Raw genomic sequence first — 18,013 nt, 5'->3', positions numbered from 1 at the left:
TAAAGCAAGTCCAAGGCAGGCAGATCACTTGAGGTCAGGAATTGGAGACTAGCCTGGCCAACATGGTGAAACCCCATCTCTACTAAAAAAACCAAAAACCAAAAAAAACCCCCAAAATATTAGCCAGGCGTGGTGATATGCACCTGTAGTCCTAGCTACTTGGGAGGCTGAGGCAGGAGAATCACTTGAATCCGGGAGGCAGGGGCTGTAGTGAGCCAAGATCACGCCACTGCACTCCAGCCTGGACGACAGAGTTAGACCTGTCTCAAAAAAAAAAAAAAATATCTAGGGCAAGTTAGGAGTGTCCTGAAATACCCACAGGCTGAAGCAGTTGGTCACTGAGCAAATAATGCTTGAATTCAGTAGAAGTAAGTTGATTGGTGGCTCCCTTGGTATCTGAGGGCAATGCCACCTTTCAAGTATAACTAAAGAGAAAACACCACTGAATACTCATTTTGAAGAGAAGAGACTTGAAGATGAAAAAGCATATGGTGTAGGTTTTTTTGAGACGGTCTTGCTCTGGTCACCCAGGCCAGAGTGCAATGGTGCAATCTCAGCTCACTGTAGCCCCGACCTGCTAGGATCAGGCAATCCTCCTACCTCAGCCTCCTGAATAGCTGGAACTACAGGTGTACACCCCCATACCTGGCTAATTTTTGTTTATTTTTCATAGAGACAGGGTCTCACTGTGTTGCCCAAGCTAGTCTTGAACTCCTAGGCTCAAGCAATCCTCCCACCTCAGCCTCCCAGGTAGCAAATCCATTTCTTTCTCTCTCTTTTTTTTTTTTTTTTGAGGCAGAGTCTCCCTCTGTCACCCACACTGGAGTGCAGTGGAGTGATCTTGGTTTACTGCAACCTCTGCCTCTAGGGTTCAAGCGATTCTCCTGCCTCAGCCTCCCGAGTAACTGGGACTACAGGCGTGTGCCACCACACCCAGCTAATTTTTGTATTTTTACTGGAGACAGTGTTTTAACATATTAGCCAGGCTGGTCTTGAACTCCTGACCTCAAGGTAACCTCCCACCTTGGCCTCCCAAAGTGCTGGGATTGTAGGTGTGAGCCACCATGCCTGGCCTAGATCCATTTCTTATGTAGCTACATTCTCCCAAGACCACCAGTTCCATTCTCCCTGTGAATCTTAATTGTGACTTGATGAATATGAATTTATTGGTTGATTTAGGGACCAGTGACTTTCGAGGATGTGGCTGTGCTTTTCACTGAGGCAGAGTGGAAGAGACTGAACCTTGAGCAGAGGAACCTATTCAAAGAAGTGATGCTGGAAAATCTCAGGAATCTGGTCTCGTTGGGTGAGGATATGTTCTCTTCCTTCATTTTTCCATTTAAGTATTTACTGACCATATTCAGTGTGCCAGCCAATGTTTTAATCTCTTAGAACATATCGGTGAATAGAATAATAAAGCATTTCTTCTCTCATGGAGCTTACATTCTAGTATAGGTAGACTGACAATGTACAATAAGCAGCATATATAGGTAAATTATATATGTCAAAGAAAAATAAGTACTACATAGTTAAAAAATGTATAAGATATATATAAATATAAGTAGAGCAGATTAAGGGAGATCTGAAGTGCCTGGGTGTGGAGGCAACTGGCTAAACTTTTAAATTGCGTGATCAGGGTAGGCCTCTCTGAGGAAGTACATTTGAACAAAGGCTTGAAGGAGGTAAGGAGGTTGGGTATGTGGGTCAGGTGGGAAACTGCTCCAGACAAGAGGAAAGCAGTGCCACGGCTCTGGAGGCAGGAGCATATCTAGTCCTTTGGAGGAAAAGCAAAGAGGCCAAGGTGTTGGGAATACAGAGAACGAGGAGGAGAATAGTAAGAGATGCCTTCTATGACCTAGAAGTTGGAAATGTTTGAGGTTTAAGATATAAGTCTGGCCGGGCGCGGTGGCTCAAGCCTGTAATCCCAGCACTTTGGGAGGCCGAGACGGGCGGATCACGAGGTCAGGAGATCGAGACCATCCTGGCTAACACGGTGAAACCCCATCTCTACTAAAAAATACAAAAAACTAGCCGGGCGTGGTGGCGGGCGCCTGTAGTCCCAACTACTCGGGAGGCTGAGGCAGGAGAATGGCGTGAACCCGGGAGGCGGAGCTTGCAGTGAGCTGAGATCCGGCCACTGCACTCCAACCTGGGCGGCAGAGCGAGACTCTGTCTCAAAAAAAAAAAAAAAGATGTAAGTCTGTCAGTTTGATGTTTTATAGATTATCCTTTGGAGGAAAAGCAAAGAGGCCAAGGTGTTTGGAGTACAGAGAACGAGGAGGAGAATAGTAAGAGATGCCTTCTATGACCTAGAAGTTGGAAATGTTTGAGGTTTAAGGTATAAGTCTGTCAGTTTGATGTTTTATAGATTACTGGATATCATACATCATGTTTTTATTCACTTATTTGAAAACTAAAACTGATTACTAGGTTAGCAAATAACAAAATCATTCTGGATATTCTTGAGTTATTGATGAGAGTCAGATTTTCAAAGTTCCTCACATTTCTCTCAGCAGCTTTCTCAAGGTTTGTCTTCATCTGGCATAGCTATGAATTAAATAGTTCTGATTTATTCTCTTTGCATCTGTTTAGACCTATTTTGCACTGCTTTAATCTCATTTGAATTGGCCTCATTTCAATCCTAGTTTTGCTTATTTCTATTTCAGTGCAGATTCATCCATTTAAGTTAGCTTTCAATTGGCCAATCTGATCTGGTCCCATTTCATCTGGTCTTGTTACTCTCTATCTTTATGCCCATACATTTTGTTGATTCTGAAGAATATGTTAAAATTGTCTTAAAATAATCTGATTCAAATTAATCTTGACCCTGAAACTTTGGATCTCATTGGATCCATTTCAGGTGTTAAACTGTTTTTGTTCTTGATCCATCTTTCCCTTTCTCTCTACATCACTTTTTCTCTTATTGCTGGATTATTTAAAGCAAATCTCAAATATCATGACATACCACTCATGTTATATCACAGTGCAACTCCAATAAATAAGGATATTCTATTTTATTTATTTATTTATTTTGAGATAGAGTTTCACTCTTGTTGCCCAAGCTGGAATGCAGTGGCTCGATCTTGGCTCACTGCAACCTCCACCTTCCGGGTTCAAGCAATTCTCCTGCCTCAGCCTCCCGAGTAGCTGGGATTACAGGCACACACCACCACACCCCGCTAATTTTTTTGTATTTTTAGTAGAAACGGGGTTTCACCATGTTAGCCAGGCTGGTCTCGAACTCCTGACCTCAGATGATCCACCTGCCTCAGCCTCCCAAAGTGCTGGGATTACAGGCATGAGCCACTGTGCCTGGCGTAATATTTTCTTATATAACCACAGTGTCATGATCAGAACTCAGAAAGTTACCAGGAATGCTTCAGTATCATCCAACACCTAGATCATCTCAAGTTTTTTTGCAAATTTGAATCGGGATTCAGATGAGAGCCACACATTCCATCTTCTAAAAAATTCTCTTAATTTATATCAACTCCTTCTCTGTCTCCTTTTTTTTTTCCCCTGTAGCCCACGGATCTGTTTGTAATGTTCTGAATCTAGAATATAAATCTATGTTAGATAGTATCATAAAGTAATTTTTGCATGGTAGATTGTAAATCAAGAGAAAATAGTTTTTGAGCTTTACCAAGAGGTGTTCACCAATATGAAAAAAAAATCACATCACTCATGGCAGTGCTGGTTGTGGTGTTTGAGTAACCGCTTGCATAGCACGCTTAGGTCTGTCACTACTAGAACACACATAGTCATCAATAAGGCACATCCATGTGTGTCTGCATTTGTAGCTGTCTTGTCCACAGTGTAAGCACTTGTCTTGTCCTGTAAGCACCTGATTGCTCTGGTATGTCTCATAATGTAGCCCTGTCATGAGATTACATATTGAAATGAATATTTTTATTGTAAATTAATTTCTTTTTTTCTTTTTTCTTTCTTTTTTTTTTTGAGACTGAACTTTGCTCTTGTCCCCCAGGCTGGAGTGCAGTGGTGTAATCTCGGCTCATGGCAACCTCTGCCTCCCCAGTTCATGCAATTGTCCTGCCTCAGCCTCCTGAGTAGCTGGGATTACAGGCATGTGCCGCCATGCCCGGCTAATTTTTGTATTTTTAGTGGAGACAGGATTTCACCATGTTGGTCAGGCCGGTCTCAAACTACTGACCTCAGATGATCTGCCTGCCTCAGCCTGCCAAAGTGTTGGGATTACAGGCGTGAGCCACCACGCCCAGTTCCTTTCTTTTTAATGTTTTGGATAGGGCATTACATTATTAAAACATTCTGCGGCCAGGCGTGGTGGCTCATGCCTGTAATCCCAGCACTTTGGGAGGCTGAGGCCGGCGGATCACGAGGTCAGGAGTTTGAGAACAGTCTGGCCAACATGGTGTAACCCCACCTCTACTAAAAATAGAAAAAAAGGCCGGGCGCGGTGGCTCAAGCCTGTAATCCCAGCACTTTGGGAGGCCGAGACGGGCGGATCACGAGGTCAGGAGATCGAGACCATCCTGGCTAACCCGGTGAAACCCCGTCTCTACTAAAAAAAAAATACAAAAAACTAGCCGGGCGAGGTGGCGGGCGCCTGTAGTCCCAACTACTCGGGAGGCTGAGGCAGGAGAATGGCGTGAACCCGGGAGGCGGAGCTTGCAGTGAGCAGAGATCCGGCCACTGCACTCCAGCCTGGGCGACAGGGCGAGACTCCGTCTCAAAAAAAAAAATAGAAAAAAAAAAAAATCAGCCAGGCATGGTGATATGCATCTGTAATCCCAGCTATGCAGGAGGCTGAGGCAGGAGAATCACTTGAACCTGGGAGGCGGAGGTTGCAGTGAGCCAAGATTGCACCACTGCACTTCAGCCTGGGCGACAGAGCAAGACTCCATCTTGGAGAGAAAAAAAACCAAAACATTCTGCATATGAGTACATTTAATTAAATATGAATTTTATTTCAGGACAGTAAGTGAGATGTTACGAAACATGTTATAAAAAAGAGGCTTTTGTTCTGACAGTATTGAGAACATCTTCTGCCTAACCCTCTAGTCCTTTTTTAATTAACTTGGCTCCTGTCACTCATTTACTCAAAAGTATGTATTGACTATTAAACACTGGGTCTAGTTCTGCATTCTTAGAATATACCAGTGATATGTACGGGAGAAAGGTGCTGTAGACATAGAAACCAGCCAGTGTAAGTCATCTGGACGGGAGGCTAGTGTGGCTCAGATGGAGCAAATGAAGGCTAGAGAATAGGCTGGGTCAAAGAAGCAGGAGGTGGAACCCAGTGGGCCCTCTAAGCAGCTTGGCTTTTACTCTGAACATTATGGACTTCTTTTTTTTTAAGTTGAAGGGTCTTGTTTATTAGAAATGTAGAAAAAAGAAGGAAGAGGCCAGGTGCAGTGGCTCACGCTTGTAATCCCAGCACATTGGGAGGCCGAGGCAGGCGGATCATGAGGTCAGGAGTTCGAGACCAGCATGACCAACATGGTGAAACCCTGTCTCTACTAAAACTACAAAAATTAGCCGGGCCAGGTGGCGTGTGCCTGTAATCCCAGCTATTCAGGAGGCTGAGGCAGGAGAATCGCTTGAACCCGGGAGGCGGAGGTTGCAGTGAGTCGAGATCGCGCCACTGCACTCCAGCCTGGGTGACAGAGCGAGACTCCGTCTCAAAAATAAATAAATAAATAAATAAAAATAAAAAGGCCAGGCGCGGTGGCTCACACCTGTAATCCTTGCTCTTTGGGAGGCTGAGTTCGAAGCTCAGGAGTTCGAGACCAGCCTGGGCAACATGGTGAAACCCCGTCCCTATTAAAAATACAAAAGTTAGCTGGGCACGGTGGCACACCCCTGTAGTCCCAGCTACTTGGGAGGCTGAGGCAAGAGAATTGCTTGAACCTGGGAAGCGGAGGTTGCAGTGAGCCAGGATCACACCATTGCACTGCAGCCTGGGCAACAGAGACTCTGTCTCAAAAAAATAAAATAAAATAAAATAAAATAAAATAAAATAAAAATAAGAGGAAGAATTGGCTTTAGTCACCCACTCCCATTCCATTCTTCTGTTCCTTCTCTAGGACAGAACTCTGTGGCTCCAGGGCTTAATTTCTTTTGGATGGATGGGGGTCCAGTTGGCTTTATTATTTATTTGTCTGAGACAGAGTCTTGTTCTGTCACCCAGGCTGGAGTACGATGGTGCGATCCTGGCTCACAGCGACCTCCGCCTCCTGCGTTCAAGTGATTCTCCTGCCTCAACCTCCCGAGTAGCTGGGATTACAGGCGCCTGCCACCATGTCCGGCTAATTTTTGTATCTTGAATAGAGATGAGATTTCACCATGTTTGCCAGGCTGGTCTTGAACTCCTGACTTCAAGTGATCCCCGCCTCGGCCTCCTTAAGTGTTAGGATTACAAGCGTGAGCCACAGTGCCCTGCCCCATTTGGCTTTAGTGACCCGCTCCCACCACCACATTCTTCGATTCCTGATTCTAGGGCAGCACTCTGTGGCTCTAGGGCTTCATTTCTTCTGGATGGATAGGGGTCCTGGTTTCAGTGACTCCTCTGGAGCGGTGTAGCTTAGGTAGTCCTCATCCCTCTTCCTGTCCTGAGAGAGTTGGAGCAGTTGGGCTGGGTGTCTGGGAATCTGATCATCAGGATGTCTGGATGGCAGCTTTGCAAGCCTAGAGTAGTCAAAGCCTGGAACACTCCTGGCCCCTAGATGTAGTTCAAAGGCCAGAGTTGGTTAGCTTTCCCAAGAGGTATTGCATCTATGTCAGGGGGCTTAATTCTTATTGGCTTCTTTTCTTCAAAGGCCTAGTCAAAGTAGCAAGGATCTCATTATTTATATAACATAGGCCTTTAAACAGCTCAGAGTTATTCGTGGTGTATTGAGAGTATTTAGGAACACATATTTTGGCATCCTGTCTTGTCTTTTCTTACTTTATGACTGTGGACACAAAGTTACTAATCCTTCTAAACTTCTAAATTTCCCGATCTATGAAATGATAATACCAGGATTAAATTTGGTCTTTATGTAAAGCCCTACATAGCACAAAACACAATGCTGGGCCCATAGTAAGTGATGTTTATTATGGGGTCTATTATTATTAAGGATAATAATAATAGTAATAGAGCTTACAATCCAAATTCAGGTAATAAAGACCATCGGAACTTTATACAAGTGAATAAATAAATAAAAATTTTGAGTTTATTTAATTGTCAGGCAAGGGAATGAATAGTCAAGAAACCTTACTGAATAGTTCACAGAGAGGACTACTAAATAGTAGGAAGGCAGTTTTATGGCATTTGTGCTAATTAAATATGAAAGACCAGGACTCTGCATAGGATGGAATGAATCCATGGGTCTATACATATTTGGTTAAAACAATTCTCCTGGCCAGCGCAGTGGCTCACACTTGTAATCCCAGCACTTTGGGAGGCTGAGGAGGGTGGGATCACCTGAGATCAGGAGTTCGAAACCAGCCTGGCCAACATGGTGAAACCGCGTCTCTACTAAAAATGCAAAAATTAGCCGGTTATGGTGGCATGCGCCTGTAATCCCAACCACTCAGGAGGCTGAGGCAGGAGAATTGCTCGAACCCAGGAGGTGGAAGTTGCAGTGAGCGGAGATCCCACCATTACACTCCAGGCTAGGCGACAAGAGTGAAACTGTCTCCAAAAAAAAAAAAAAAAAAGGCTGGGCGCGGTGACTCACGCCTATAATCCCAGCACTTTGGGAGGCCGCGAGGTGGGTGGATCACAAGGTCAAGAGATTGAGACCATCTTGCCCAACATGGTGAAACCCCGTCTCTACTAAAAATACAGAAATTAGCTGGGTGGAGTGATGGGCGCCTGTAGTCCCAGCTACTCGGGAGGCTGAGGCGAGAGAATCACTTGAACCCGGGAGGTAGAGGTTGCAGTGAGCTGAGATCGTGCCACTGCACTCGAGCCTGGCGACAGAGTGAGACTCCATCTCCAAAAAAAAAAAAAAATCCTATTTATTAGTTAGGCAAGGGTCTTCAGTTAGGCTGATAAAGGGTCTGGCCTCCTGGATTACGAAAGGTTCATGGTTGTTATCTTCAGCTGGTTAGAAACAGTTGCAATTTAATTTTGATATTTCTTAGGAAAGTACAGCTCAATGGTAACATTGCTGTATTTGCTGACTTGTGGAAAACAGGGAAGAGCAGATCTTGGATTGGAGGACCAAGAGCCAGCCTCCTTTAAGTCATTTGTGCCTGTCTTCTCCACTGATGAATCCTTACTTCTGTAGAACCTGGCATGTAATCTTCCTCTAATAAATATCTACTGATAAGTGGGGAAACTCAAATGAAGGCTTCCTATGCACATTCTTCAACTACTATTCTGTACTGCATTCTACATTGGCAGACATCGAGACTAAGTGACTCCCACCTCAATCCATCCTTCTCAAAGGAAAAGTCACAAACAGCATTTCCATATAGGTCACAAAGACTGTTCTCTCTCAGTGGAAACAAATGCTTGTGGCATTATGTGATTATTGTAGAAGATAATTTTAGTATAACTGTAGATATTTACAGAGCTGAGGATGTCTCAGATGCCTACTTGGAAGATTCTCTGTTGGGATAATATATAGAATAGATTTGGCTGTGGGTTTTTTTGGATTAAAGTAAAATATGTAATAGGTAAAAATGGAGTGCAATGTATAATCTGAATCTAATCATAGGAAACATCAGGAACTTTTTTTGTGATGGCGTTCACCGTGTTGCCCAGGCTAGTCTTCAAGTCCTGAGCTCAGGCAATCCGCCCACCTTGGCCTCCCAAAGTGCTGGGATTAACAGGCATGATCCACTGTACCTGGCCCTTTGTATTATTCATATTCTTGCAGCTTTTCTGTCTATTTGAAATGATTTCCAAATCAAAAGTTTGAAGAAGTTGAATGGAAATACAGGTCCTACATAGCACATCTTGGGGAGAAAGACTTTAATCATTTAGAATGATTAATGGGCCAGGTCTTACCATAAAACAGGAGCCCAGTCAGCCCTTCCTGTAACTTTTCTGACTGGAAACTTTCTCTCTTCAGCAGAATCAAAGCCAGAAGTCCACACCTGCCCTTCTTGCCCTCTGGCCTTTGGCAGTCAGCAATTCCTCAGCCAAGATGAGCTACACAATCATCCTATTCCAGGTTTCCATGCAGGAAATCAACTCCACCCAGGAAACCCCTGCCCAGGGGATCAGCCACAGCCACAATGTCCTTCTGATAAAAATCACAGGGGGGCTGAAGCAGAAGATCACCGAGTGGAAGGAGGCGTCGGACCCTTGTTTTGGAGTACAAATGAGAGGGGGACTTTAGTGGGTTTCTCTAGCCTGTTCCAGAGACCACCAATAAGCTCTCAGGGAGGCAACAGAATATTAGAGATACAGCTCAGTCCAGCTCAGAATACAAGCTCTGAGGAAGTAGACAGAATTTCCAAGAGGGCAGAAACCCCAGGGTTTGGAGCAGTCCGGTTTGGAGAGTGTGCAGTAGCTTTTAACCAGAAGTCAAACCTGTTCAGACAGAAGGCAGTCACAGCAGAAAAATCTTCAGATAAAAGGCAGTCACAGGTGTGCAGGGAGTGTGGGCGCGGCTTTAGCAGGAAGTCACAGCTCATCATACACCAGAGGGCACACACAGGAGAAAAGCCTTATGTCTGCGGAGAGTGTGGGCGAGGCTTTATAGTTGAGTCAGTCCTCCGCAACCACCTGAGTACACACTCTGGGGAGAAACCTTATGTGTGCAGCCAGTGTGGGCGAGGGTTTAGCTGCAAGCCATACCTCATCAGACATCAGAGGACACACACAAGGGAGAAGTCATTTATGTGCACAGTGTGTGGGCGAGGCTTTCGTGAAAAGTCAGAACTCATTAAGCACCAGAGAATTCACACAGGGGATAAGCCTTACGTGTGCAGGGACTGTGGCCGAGGCTTTGTAAGGAGATCATGTCTCAACACACACCAGAGGATACATTCAGATGAGAAGCCTTTTGTTTGCAGAGAGTGTGGGCGAGGCTTTCGTGCTAAATCGACTCTCCTCCTACACCAGTGGACACATTCAGAGGTGAAGCCTCATGTGTGTGAGGAGTGTGGGCATGGATTTAGCCAGAAGTCGACGCTCAAATCACATCGGAGAACACACTCAGGGGAGAAGCCTTATGTGTGTGGGGAATGTGGGCGGGGATTTAGCCGGAGGATATTCCTCAGTGGACACTGGAGGACACACACGGGAGAGAAGCCTTACACGTGCTTTGAGTGTGGGCGAAACTTTAGCCTCAAGTCCGCTCTTAGTGTACATCAGAGGACACACTCTGGGGAGAAGCCTTATGCGTGCGCGGAGTGTGGGCGCGGCTTTATCATGAAATCACAGCTCATCAGACACCAGAGGACACACACAGGAGAAAAGCCTTATGTCTGCGGAGAGTGTGGGCGAGGCTTTATAGCTCAGTCAACCCTCCACTACCACCGGAGTACACACTCCGGGGAGAAACCTTATGTGTGCAGCCAGTGTGGGCGAGGCTTTCGTGATAAATCAACTCTCCTCGCACATGAGCAGACACATTCAGGGGAGAAGCCTTATGTGTGTGGGGAATGTGGGCGGGGATTTGGCCGGAAGATACTCCTCAACAGACACTGGAGAACACACACAGGAGAGAAGCCTTACGCGTGCATGGAGTGTGGGCGAAACTTTAGCCACAAGTCCACTCTCAGCTTACATCAGAGGATACACTCGGGGGAGAAGCCTTATGCTTGCACGGAGTGTGGGCGAGGCTTTAGGAGGAAGTCACAGCTCAACATACACCAGAAGACACATTTGGGGAAAAGCTTTAGAGGTGCAAGGAGTGAGGATGTGATTTTCGCAAGTCAGCCATCAGCCACACCAGCAGAAATGCTCAGGGAGAAGCCTTGTTTGTAAGGTAATGTGGACAGAGTTGTACGTGGACATCATTCCTTGTCATATGTCAGAGGACACACTCGGGAGAAGCCGCCTTCATGGAGTGAGAGTAAAATGTTGGCTGGAAGTGGCCCCTTAAGAGATACTGGGAGTCAAATCTATCCACGGTACACCCACCCCACTCTCGTTCTAAGGGCTTCAGGGACAGTCTTCTGACCGCTTACATTCCTGCAGATGTGAAGATGGCAGAGATCTAAGTTCTGAGGGCAGAGCTGTCAAGTGACAGTCCCCTTAGAGGAATGGTCTTTGCATCTGACTACTTCCTCCTGCAACTGTGTTCTTCCATTGGCTTCTATGACACTCTCCTGCTTTATTTTTTTCTACATCTCTAGCCTTTGCTGTGTCCTCTCCTATCCCACCTTTAGATTTTACTCAGAGTTCAGTTTCCAACTCTACAATCTGAGGGACTCCTTAACCAGGTCCCCTTCCTAACCCTCCAGGCCCAAACCCAAGATTCTTTAACCATACTCTAAAAGTTCTTCAGACTCAGGACTTAAACATCATAGCCTCACCACCTTGGCCTTCAATGACAGGGATCTAGCAATGCCACATCATTGACCTTCCAATACCAGGTTTAAGAGTTTTTAAACACAGCTCCTCTTAAATCATCCAATCTCAGTACCCAGTGTTTTAGCCATGCTCGAGTGGCTAAATTACATCCAGGAATAGTGCTAGGGCCTTTAGCCATTTGTCTCTCCTCACACTCCCAGGGCCCATATGGCCCAGGTTCTGACAGTTTACCTTACTCCCTTGGCCTGGGGCTGGCCCTAGCTGACACCCTATGTCAATGAGTGTACCTTGGAGAGCTGTCCACTCAGGCCCCAGTGCCTTTATTTGCTAAGAGACTGCCACAGAAAAGAAGGGGAGAGATATTTGTGTAACCTCAAAATACTTAGGCTTGGTTTTGATGCTGGAGAGGAAGAAGGACTTGGAGAGAGAGAAGGAATGGCTGATCCAGAGGCTTTTGTCCACTCCCTCTCACTGGAAGTGGTTGATCTCCAGGGAATCCCCAAGGTTAGCCTGGTTAGGGGAAGGGCTAGGGGTACCTGGAATGTAGGATCTCCCCACTGCCTGGCCTACCACCCTAATGCTGCCCATTTCCCATGGCCTGAGCTAAAAGCCACAGAAAGTGCGTATGTGTGTGTGTAGGGGTTGCTGTGCAGGGGAAGGGTGGGACACCATCATTCCACAAGACCTCGAAGTTACTTCTCCCATAGAAAAACAAAAGTGGAAAAATTAATGATCAAACAACTACTTTAAATATGAGGGGGAGAAAAAAGTGTTCATTTTCTATTAAAATCCATGTAGGCACTGTAGAGACACCGCACAGGTCTGGTCCGGCAAGAGGACTGTCAGGTCCAGGCAGTCACAGGAAGAGATTGTAAGATGCAATAAGTCTTTCTGAATTTCTCTTCAAAGGATTTAGCCTGTTAACTTCCTTATCCTTGTTCTCAAACTCAACTTTCTTGTTCTTCCTTGCCTGTAGTTACCGTAAACAGCCTACCCCCTTCCCATCAGCTCTAGTCAATAACTCACATCTGTTCCCTTGGTTACCTGTACCCATTGTTCCTCTGAAACTACACACTACACCTCTGTACCTCATGTCCCCCTCCCCTTCTATATTTAGGAAAATATGTACAAGTGGCCAATTGGGTCAGCTCAGATTGTGCAGTCCAACCCCAGCCCATGGGGGGAGTGACACAGAGATAGGGACTGTGTTAAGGATAAAAAAAAAAAACCCTGGTCTCTCTGTGTGCTCGTGTGATCTTAATTGACACAGGTGGCACCCTTCTGTAGAAGTAAATTACCTTGCTGAGAGAATTAAACTTTTGCCTAAGTGCTGGTTTTACTTCATGGCACCGAGCATTTATTCCTGGAGCATTTTATATCCAGCAATTCTAGGGGCTCGTCCGGGATCCCCATTCTCCTTTGGGAAGGGGTCTTCAGTCAACCTACCCAGGGGAGACACAACCCACCGCCCTGTTGCCGTGGCCTTAGGGACGGGAGATTGAGACCCACCTGTTGTGACGAATAAACCTGGACGGACTCTCAACAACGCGGGAAAGAAAGACTTGCAATACAGCGCTGACCAGGTAGACTGCACAGACCAAGGTAGAAAACATCGCAGGGGTGACAAAATACTTCTCTAGTGGTTTTGTGGGGGTTAGGGCATTCTGGAGGTTGAAAGTGCATGAATGGTAACAAGCACTACTGCTGTGCGGAGTCCAATCTGCGGTTCCATGGTCATCTCATATGGCTTAGGGTGGCCCTTTGGGGGTCCTGTCTGGGGTTTATACTGACCCGCCATCAATGCTAAGAGTGACCTGGAACATTCCCTCAAGGGAAGCGGCCAGAGTGGACAGTGAAAGAAGGGTGCAAGGAACCTCCAGCAGGTGGAGCTAAAGGATAGGTGAATTGAGCCTTAGCAAAGCTTTCAGTGAAGGACAGGCAAGAGACCCCTAATATGAGGGGTTGAGCCACAAGGAAACCCCAAATAGGCAAGAGATCCCTAATATGAGGGATTGAGCCACAGCAAGCCCCCGCTAGGCAAGAGATTCCTAATATGAGAGATTGAGCTTAACCAGGACCCAGTATGGTAAATAATACAAGCAAAAAAGATAAAATTAGCAACAAAGATACACTGCCTGATAGTCCCCTAGGTCTCAAAGATATACCACCTGATAGCCCCTTAGGTCTCAAGCTAAAAGGTTGGAAAGATAACAAGAGAACTAAACATAAGACAAAGGAACATGATAAAACAATTGCTGTTCTATTTGGTCTCAAAGACCTATCCTCAGTCCCTCAATCTTCTGACCAAAGTTTGGATTGACTAAGGGTATACTATATCAACTTTTAATTAAACATGTAAGTAATAAAAGCCCAGTTTCTCAAGAAGAACTGGACTATGCTCTTTGTTGGAAGTGAAGACCTGTCCTCCCTTTTCCGTTATGCACCTGCCCCTACTGTAGAACCAGTGAGAGAAGGGGGGATCCTGGCAAAGAGAACAGCACATGGTATCCCCTAGACCATCCTCCACCTAATACCCCTAGTCCCCCTCCTAATACACCCAATCCTTCCCCTCAGGCCCAGCCTAAGTCCCCCTCCCAAAAAGAACTCCAAGCTCCTAATTCGCCAGGTAGCTTTTGCTGAGCTAGTAACATCAAGGATCCACTGCAACTTGTCAGCATCGTCCCACCCATAGTATGCCCCAGTGGCAGGCAAAGCCCATGCTCCTGCCCCCTGGCTGGTCCAAGGTCCCAGCACCATATTGACAGCGGCTCTGCAAGACACATGGGCCAGGCCCCAGCCTATGCCCCGAGCAGATTACATCATGGGACATCTGCCTTACTTTTGCCAAGGTCAAGTAATACGGGGTCTAAGGCGCAGCTCCAAGCAGCTAGGTATCCCTGCAGCTAAGTCTCCTAAGCAAGTAGTAAATAATCTTTCAGCTGATATATCCACTAGCATTTATTGTGGTCAGGTCAGTGTTAAAAGTAAAAATATCCACTAGAAAAGAATTTTGGTTCTTTAAAGTCACTTTTTTTTTTTTTTTTTTTTTGAGATGGAGTCTAGCTCTGTCGCCCAGGCTGGAGTGCAGTGGTGTGATCTCGGCTCACTGCATGCTCTGCCTCCCAGGTTCACGCCATTCTCCTGCCTCAGCCTCCCAAGTAGCTGGGAGTACAGGCACCCGCCACCACACCTGGCTAATTTGTTTGTATTTTTTAGTAGAGACGGGGTTTCACCATGTTAGCCAGGATGGTCTCGATCTCCTGACCTTGTGATCCGCCCGCCTCGGCCTCCCAAACTGCTGGGATTACAGGCGTGAGCCACCGCGTCCGGCCTCTTAAAGTCACTTATATTAAAATATGCTACCAGAAAAGAATTACATGTGTATTAATAAGTGTGAGGCTATCCTGTTAAAAAGGATGGTTTAACATTAACTACTGATAATTCGTGTAACCTAGCAAGTTTCTTAATGAGAGATGCAAATCTAAAAAGAAAGCACGCATGTTTAGATTTAACTGATTACCATACACACGTCTGGCCAAACAAGAGAAACCCCCTTCAAAAGTGATTAAGGGAAAAAGAATGCAACAAATGTTCAGTGATTAATAAAAGTTCGAGAGAAAATCAAAGTGTTTAATAAATTGTCTATTCAAATTTATAAGCTGTCCGCACTTAGTCAAGCTTTAAAGTACCTGCAGGACCCAGAAAGATCCATCTATACTAATTCTAAATATGCTTTTATGGTGGCTCATACATTTAGAAAATTTCAGACTGAATTAATAGTAAAAGTTAAAGCCTTGTTTACGAGGAGTTAATCACCGAAGTGTTAAGTAACCTTCAGTTACCAGAAAAGAAAAAAATAGCTATTGTCCATGTCCCCAGGCACCAAAAAGCCTGTCTTTCAAGAGTCAAGAAAATAACTAGCAAATCAGATAAGCCAGAAAATAACCTAGCAAATCAGGTAAGCCAGAAAATAACCTAGCAAATCAGATAACGCTGCAGGAGCGTTTCTCCTGTGGGCGCTAAAGGGAACTCAGAGAAATGTTATTCAAACCTCTTATGAAGGAAGTCTTATCTCCACCTACATTAGAGGACCCATTAAAGACCCCAAGCTGTGTATAGCACAGTCAAAGTTTATATGTGTATAGGAATTTATACCCTTAGCCAAACAATTCTAGAGACTTGGTTGCCATAAATCAAATGTCTTGTGACTTCCTATTACCCTACTAAGAATCCAAACTACCTCTCAAAGCAATCCAACATTCCTACATACTTGGTTTATACTTCCACTTTCTCTTCCCTCAGAACTCACAATTTTCCAGTACAGGCGCCACCCCTAGAGTTTCCAGTACCTCGACACCAGCCTGAGGAGCTGGCCTAGTGCCTCTAACCACTGAAACTGCAGTCCAAACGGCAAGAAAAGATGGACCAATCGCACCTGAGTCAAGAAAGCACCGCCATTCCTGAAGTCGTGGGCCATTATCCAAGGGAAAAAACCCCCTCAAACCGAAGGTTAAGGAAAGTTTAACACTCTTATCTATTCTATTCCCCTTTCTTCTTTCCTCATTCTCTTGCTGACCTTGTTATCAATGTAACTAGGTCACACTCACCCCAAATCATTACCTTTGATGCTTGCCTTGTCATGCCTTGTCAAAAGGATGAATACTGGGAAAGATATGTCTCTACTTTAGAAAAATACCTCTGCCCCAGCTGGGTGCGGTGGCTCACGCCTGTAATCCCATCACTTTGGGAGGCTGAGGCGGGTGGATCACGAGGTCAGGAGATCGAGACCATCCTGGCTAACACGGTGAAACCCTGTCTGTACTAAAAATACAAAAAATTAGCCAGGCATGGTGGTGGCTAATTTTTTAGCCTGTAGTCCCAGCTACTTGGGAGGCTGAGGCAGGAGAATGACGTGAACCTGGGAGGCGGAGCTTGCAGTGAGCCAAGATCACGCCACTGCACTCCAGCCTGGGCAACAGAGCAAGACTCCATCTCAAAAAAAAAAAAAATACCTCTGCCCCTTCAGAGAAGCCATTGACCCCGTGCCTTGCTCATGGCGGGGGTACCAAGGCACCCCAAGTTGGAAGATATGTTCTCAGTGAGCAGATGTCATCCTAACTACCAGAGAATATGGCGGGACCTCCCCAGAAAGCTGTACCAACCTAAAATCTTACCTCCGCCTTACCAAAGGAATCACCCCCTCTAGTTGTCAACTTGACCACTGTAACCCAGTAACAATCTCTATTAATGCCCCTACCTCCACCAATCCTGCGCCCCCTTTAGAACGCTTGTATGGATTAGGAGTGGAGGCCAATGGATATGACCACATAGGCTTCTTTAAAATACGCTTTGTTGACCCCCTTCTTCTTCTTTATCCAAAACTTCTACTCTACCTAAAAACAATGCCAAAGTAAATATTGTAGAAGTAAAAGATTTAAGACAAAGCCTAACAACTGAAACAGGATATCAAGATGTAAATGCCTGGTTGGAATGGATTCAATATTCTGTCCGCATGATTAAACAAAAGCAATTGTTATGCTTGTGCGCACTGCAGACCAGAGACCCAGATTGTCCCCTTTCCACTAGGTCCACTTTGATCGACCAGGCATGGGCTGTGTGGTAGTTTTTTTTTTTTTTCCAGGATTCCACAGCCTGGGGCAACAAATCATGCCAAGCGCTCTCTCTGCTATATCCCAAAGTCCAGCACCCTGTGGGTCAGCCCCTGAGGACCATCCAGCTTCCGTCTCCCAATGTCAGTTTCACCTCATGTCTTTCACAACAGGGGGAGAATTTGGCATTCCTTGGAAGCTTAACGGGATGCAGTGAGCTTAAGCCCTTCCAACAGCTTACCCATCAGTCTGCCCTTAGTCATCCTCCAGCGGATGTATGGTGGTATTGTGGTGGACCCTTACTGGACACTGCCAAGTAACTGGAGCAGTACTTATGCTCTTGTCTAATTGGCTATCCCTTTCACCCTGTCATTTCATCAACCAGAGAAAGAAAAACCACAACACTGAAAAAGAAGAGAAGCCCTTATCGGTCTTTTGACTCTCAAGTTTACATAGATGTCATTGGAGTCCCACAGGGAGTGCCTGACAGGTTCAAAGCCCGAGACCAAACAGCTGCAGGATTTGAATCCATATTTCCACGGGTAACTATTAATAAAAATTTAGCTTGGATAAATTACATCTATTATAACCAGCAGTGGTTTATTAATTACACCAGGGATGCTATCAAAGGAATAGCTGACCAATTAGGGCCTACTAGCCAAACGGCTTGGGAAAACAGAATAGCTCTAGACATGTTATTAGCTGAAAAAGGTGGAGTCTGTGTTATGATTAAAACCCAATGTTGTACCTTCATCCCAAACAACACTGCACCTGATGGGAGCATAACAAAGGCCTTGCAGAGACTTACCGCTTTATCCAATGAATTAGCTAAAAATTCTGGAGTCAATGACCCCATTTGAGGATGAATGACTAGGAAAGTGGTTTGGTAAATGGAAAGGAATCATGGTCTCAATTCTTATTTCCCTTGCAGTTGTAGTAGGCGTCC

The 18,013-nt window shown here is 45.5% G+C and overlaps 1 protein-coding gene across 3 annotated transcripts in view; it reads left to right on the top strand.

Moving 5' to 3' along the window:
• ZNF589 (zinc finger protein 589) overlaps nucleotides 1–12,797 on the top strand; it is a 38,445-nt gene extending 25,648 nt beyond the window's left edge. The window contains exons 3-4 of one of the 3 annotated variants that reach the window (XM_007984097.3): nucleotides 1,180–1,306; nucleotides 9,045–12,797. In XM_007984097.3, coding sequence (XP_007982288.1) covers nucleotides 1,180–1,306; nucleotides 9,045–10,909 — 1,992 coding nt within the window. In that variant the 3' untranslated portion in view covers nucleotides 10,910–12,797. The remainder of the gene's footprint in view (nucleotides 1–1,179; nucleotides 1,307–9,044) is intronic. The other 2 variants (XM_007984096.3, XM_007984095.3) reach the window with 2 other exon arrangements.
• The last annotated feature ends 5,216 nt before the right edge of the window (nucleotides 12,798–18,013 follow it).

The sequence above is a fragment of the Chlorocebus sabaeus genome, chromosome 22 (genome assembly GCF_047675955.1).
Source record: "Chlorocebus sabaeus isolate Y175 chromosome 22, mChlSab1.0.hap1, whole genome shotgun sequence".
Lineage (NCBI taxonomy): Eukaryota > Metazoa > Chordata > Mammalia > Primates > Cercopithecidae > Chlorocebus > Chlorocebus sabaeus.
Note: the sequence above shows the minus strand (reverse complement) of the source record. Positions and strands in the feature narration are given on the sequence as shown.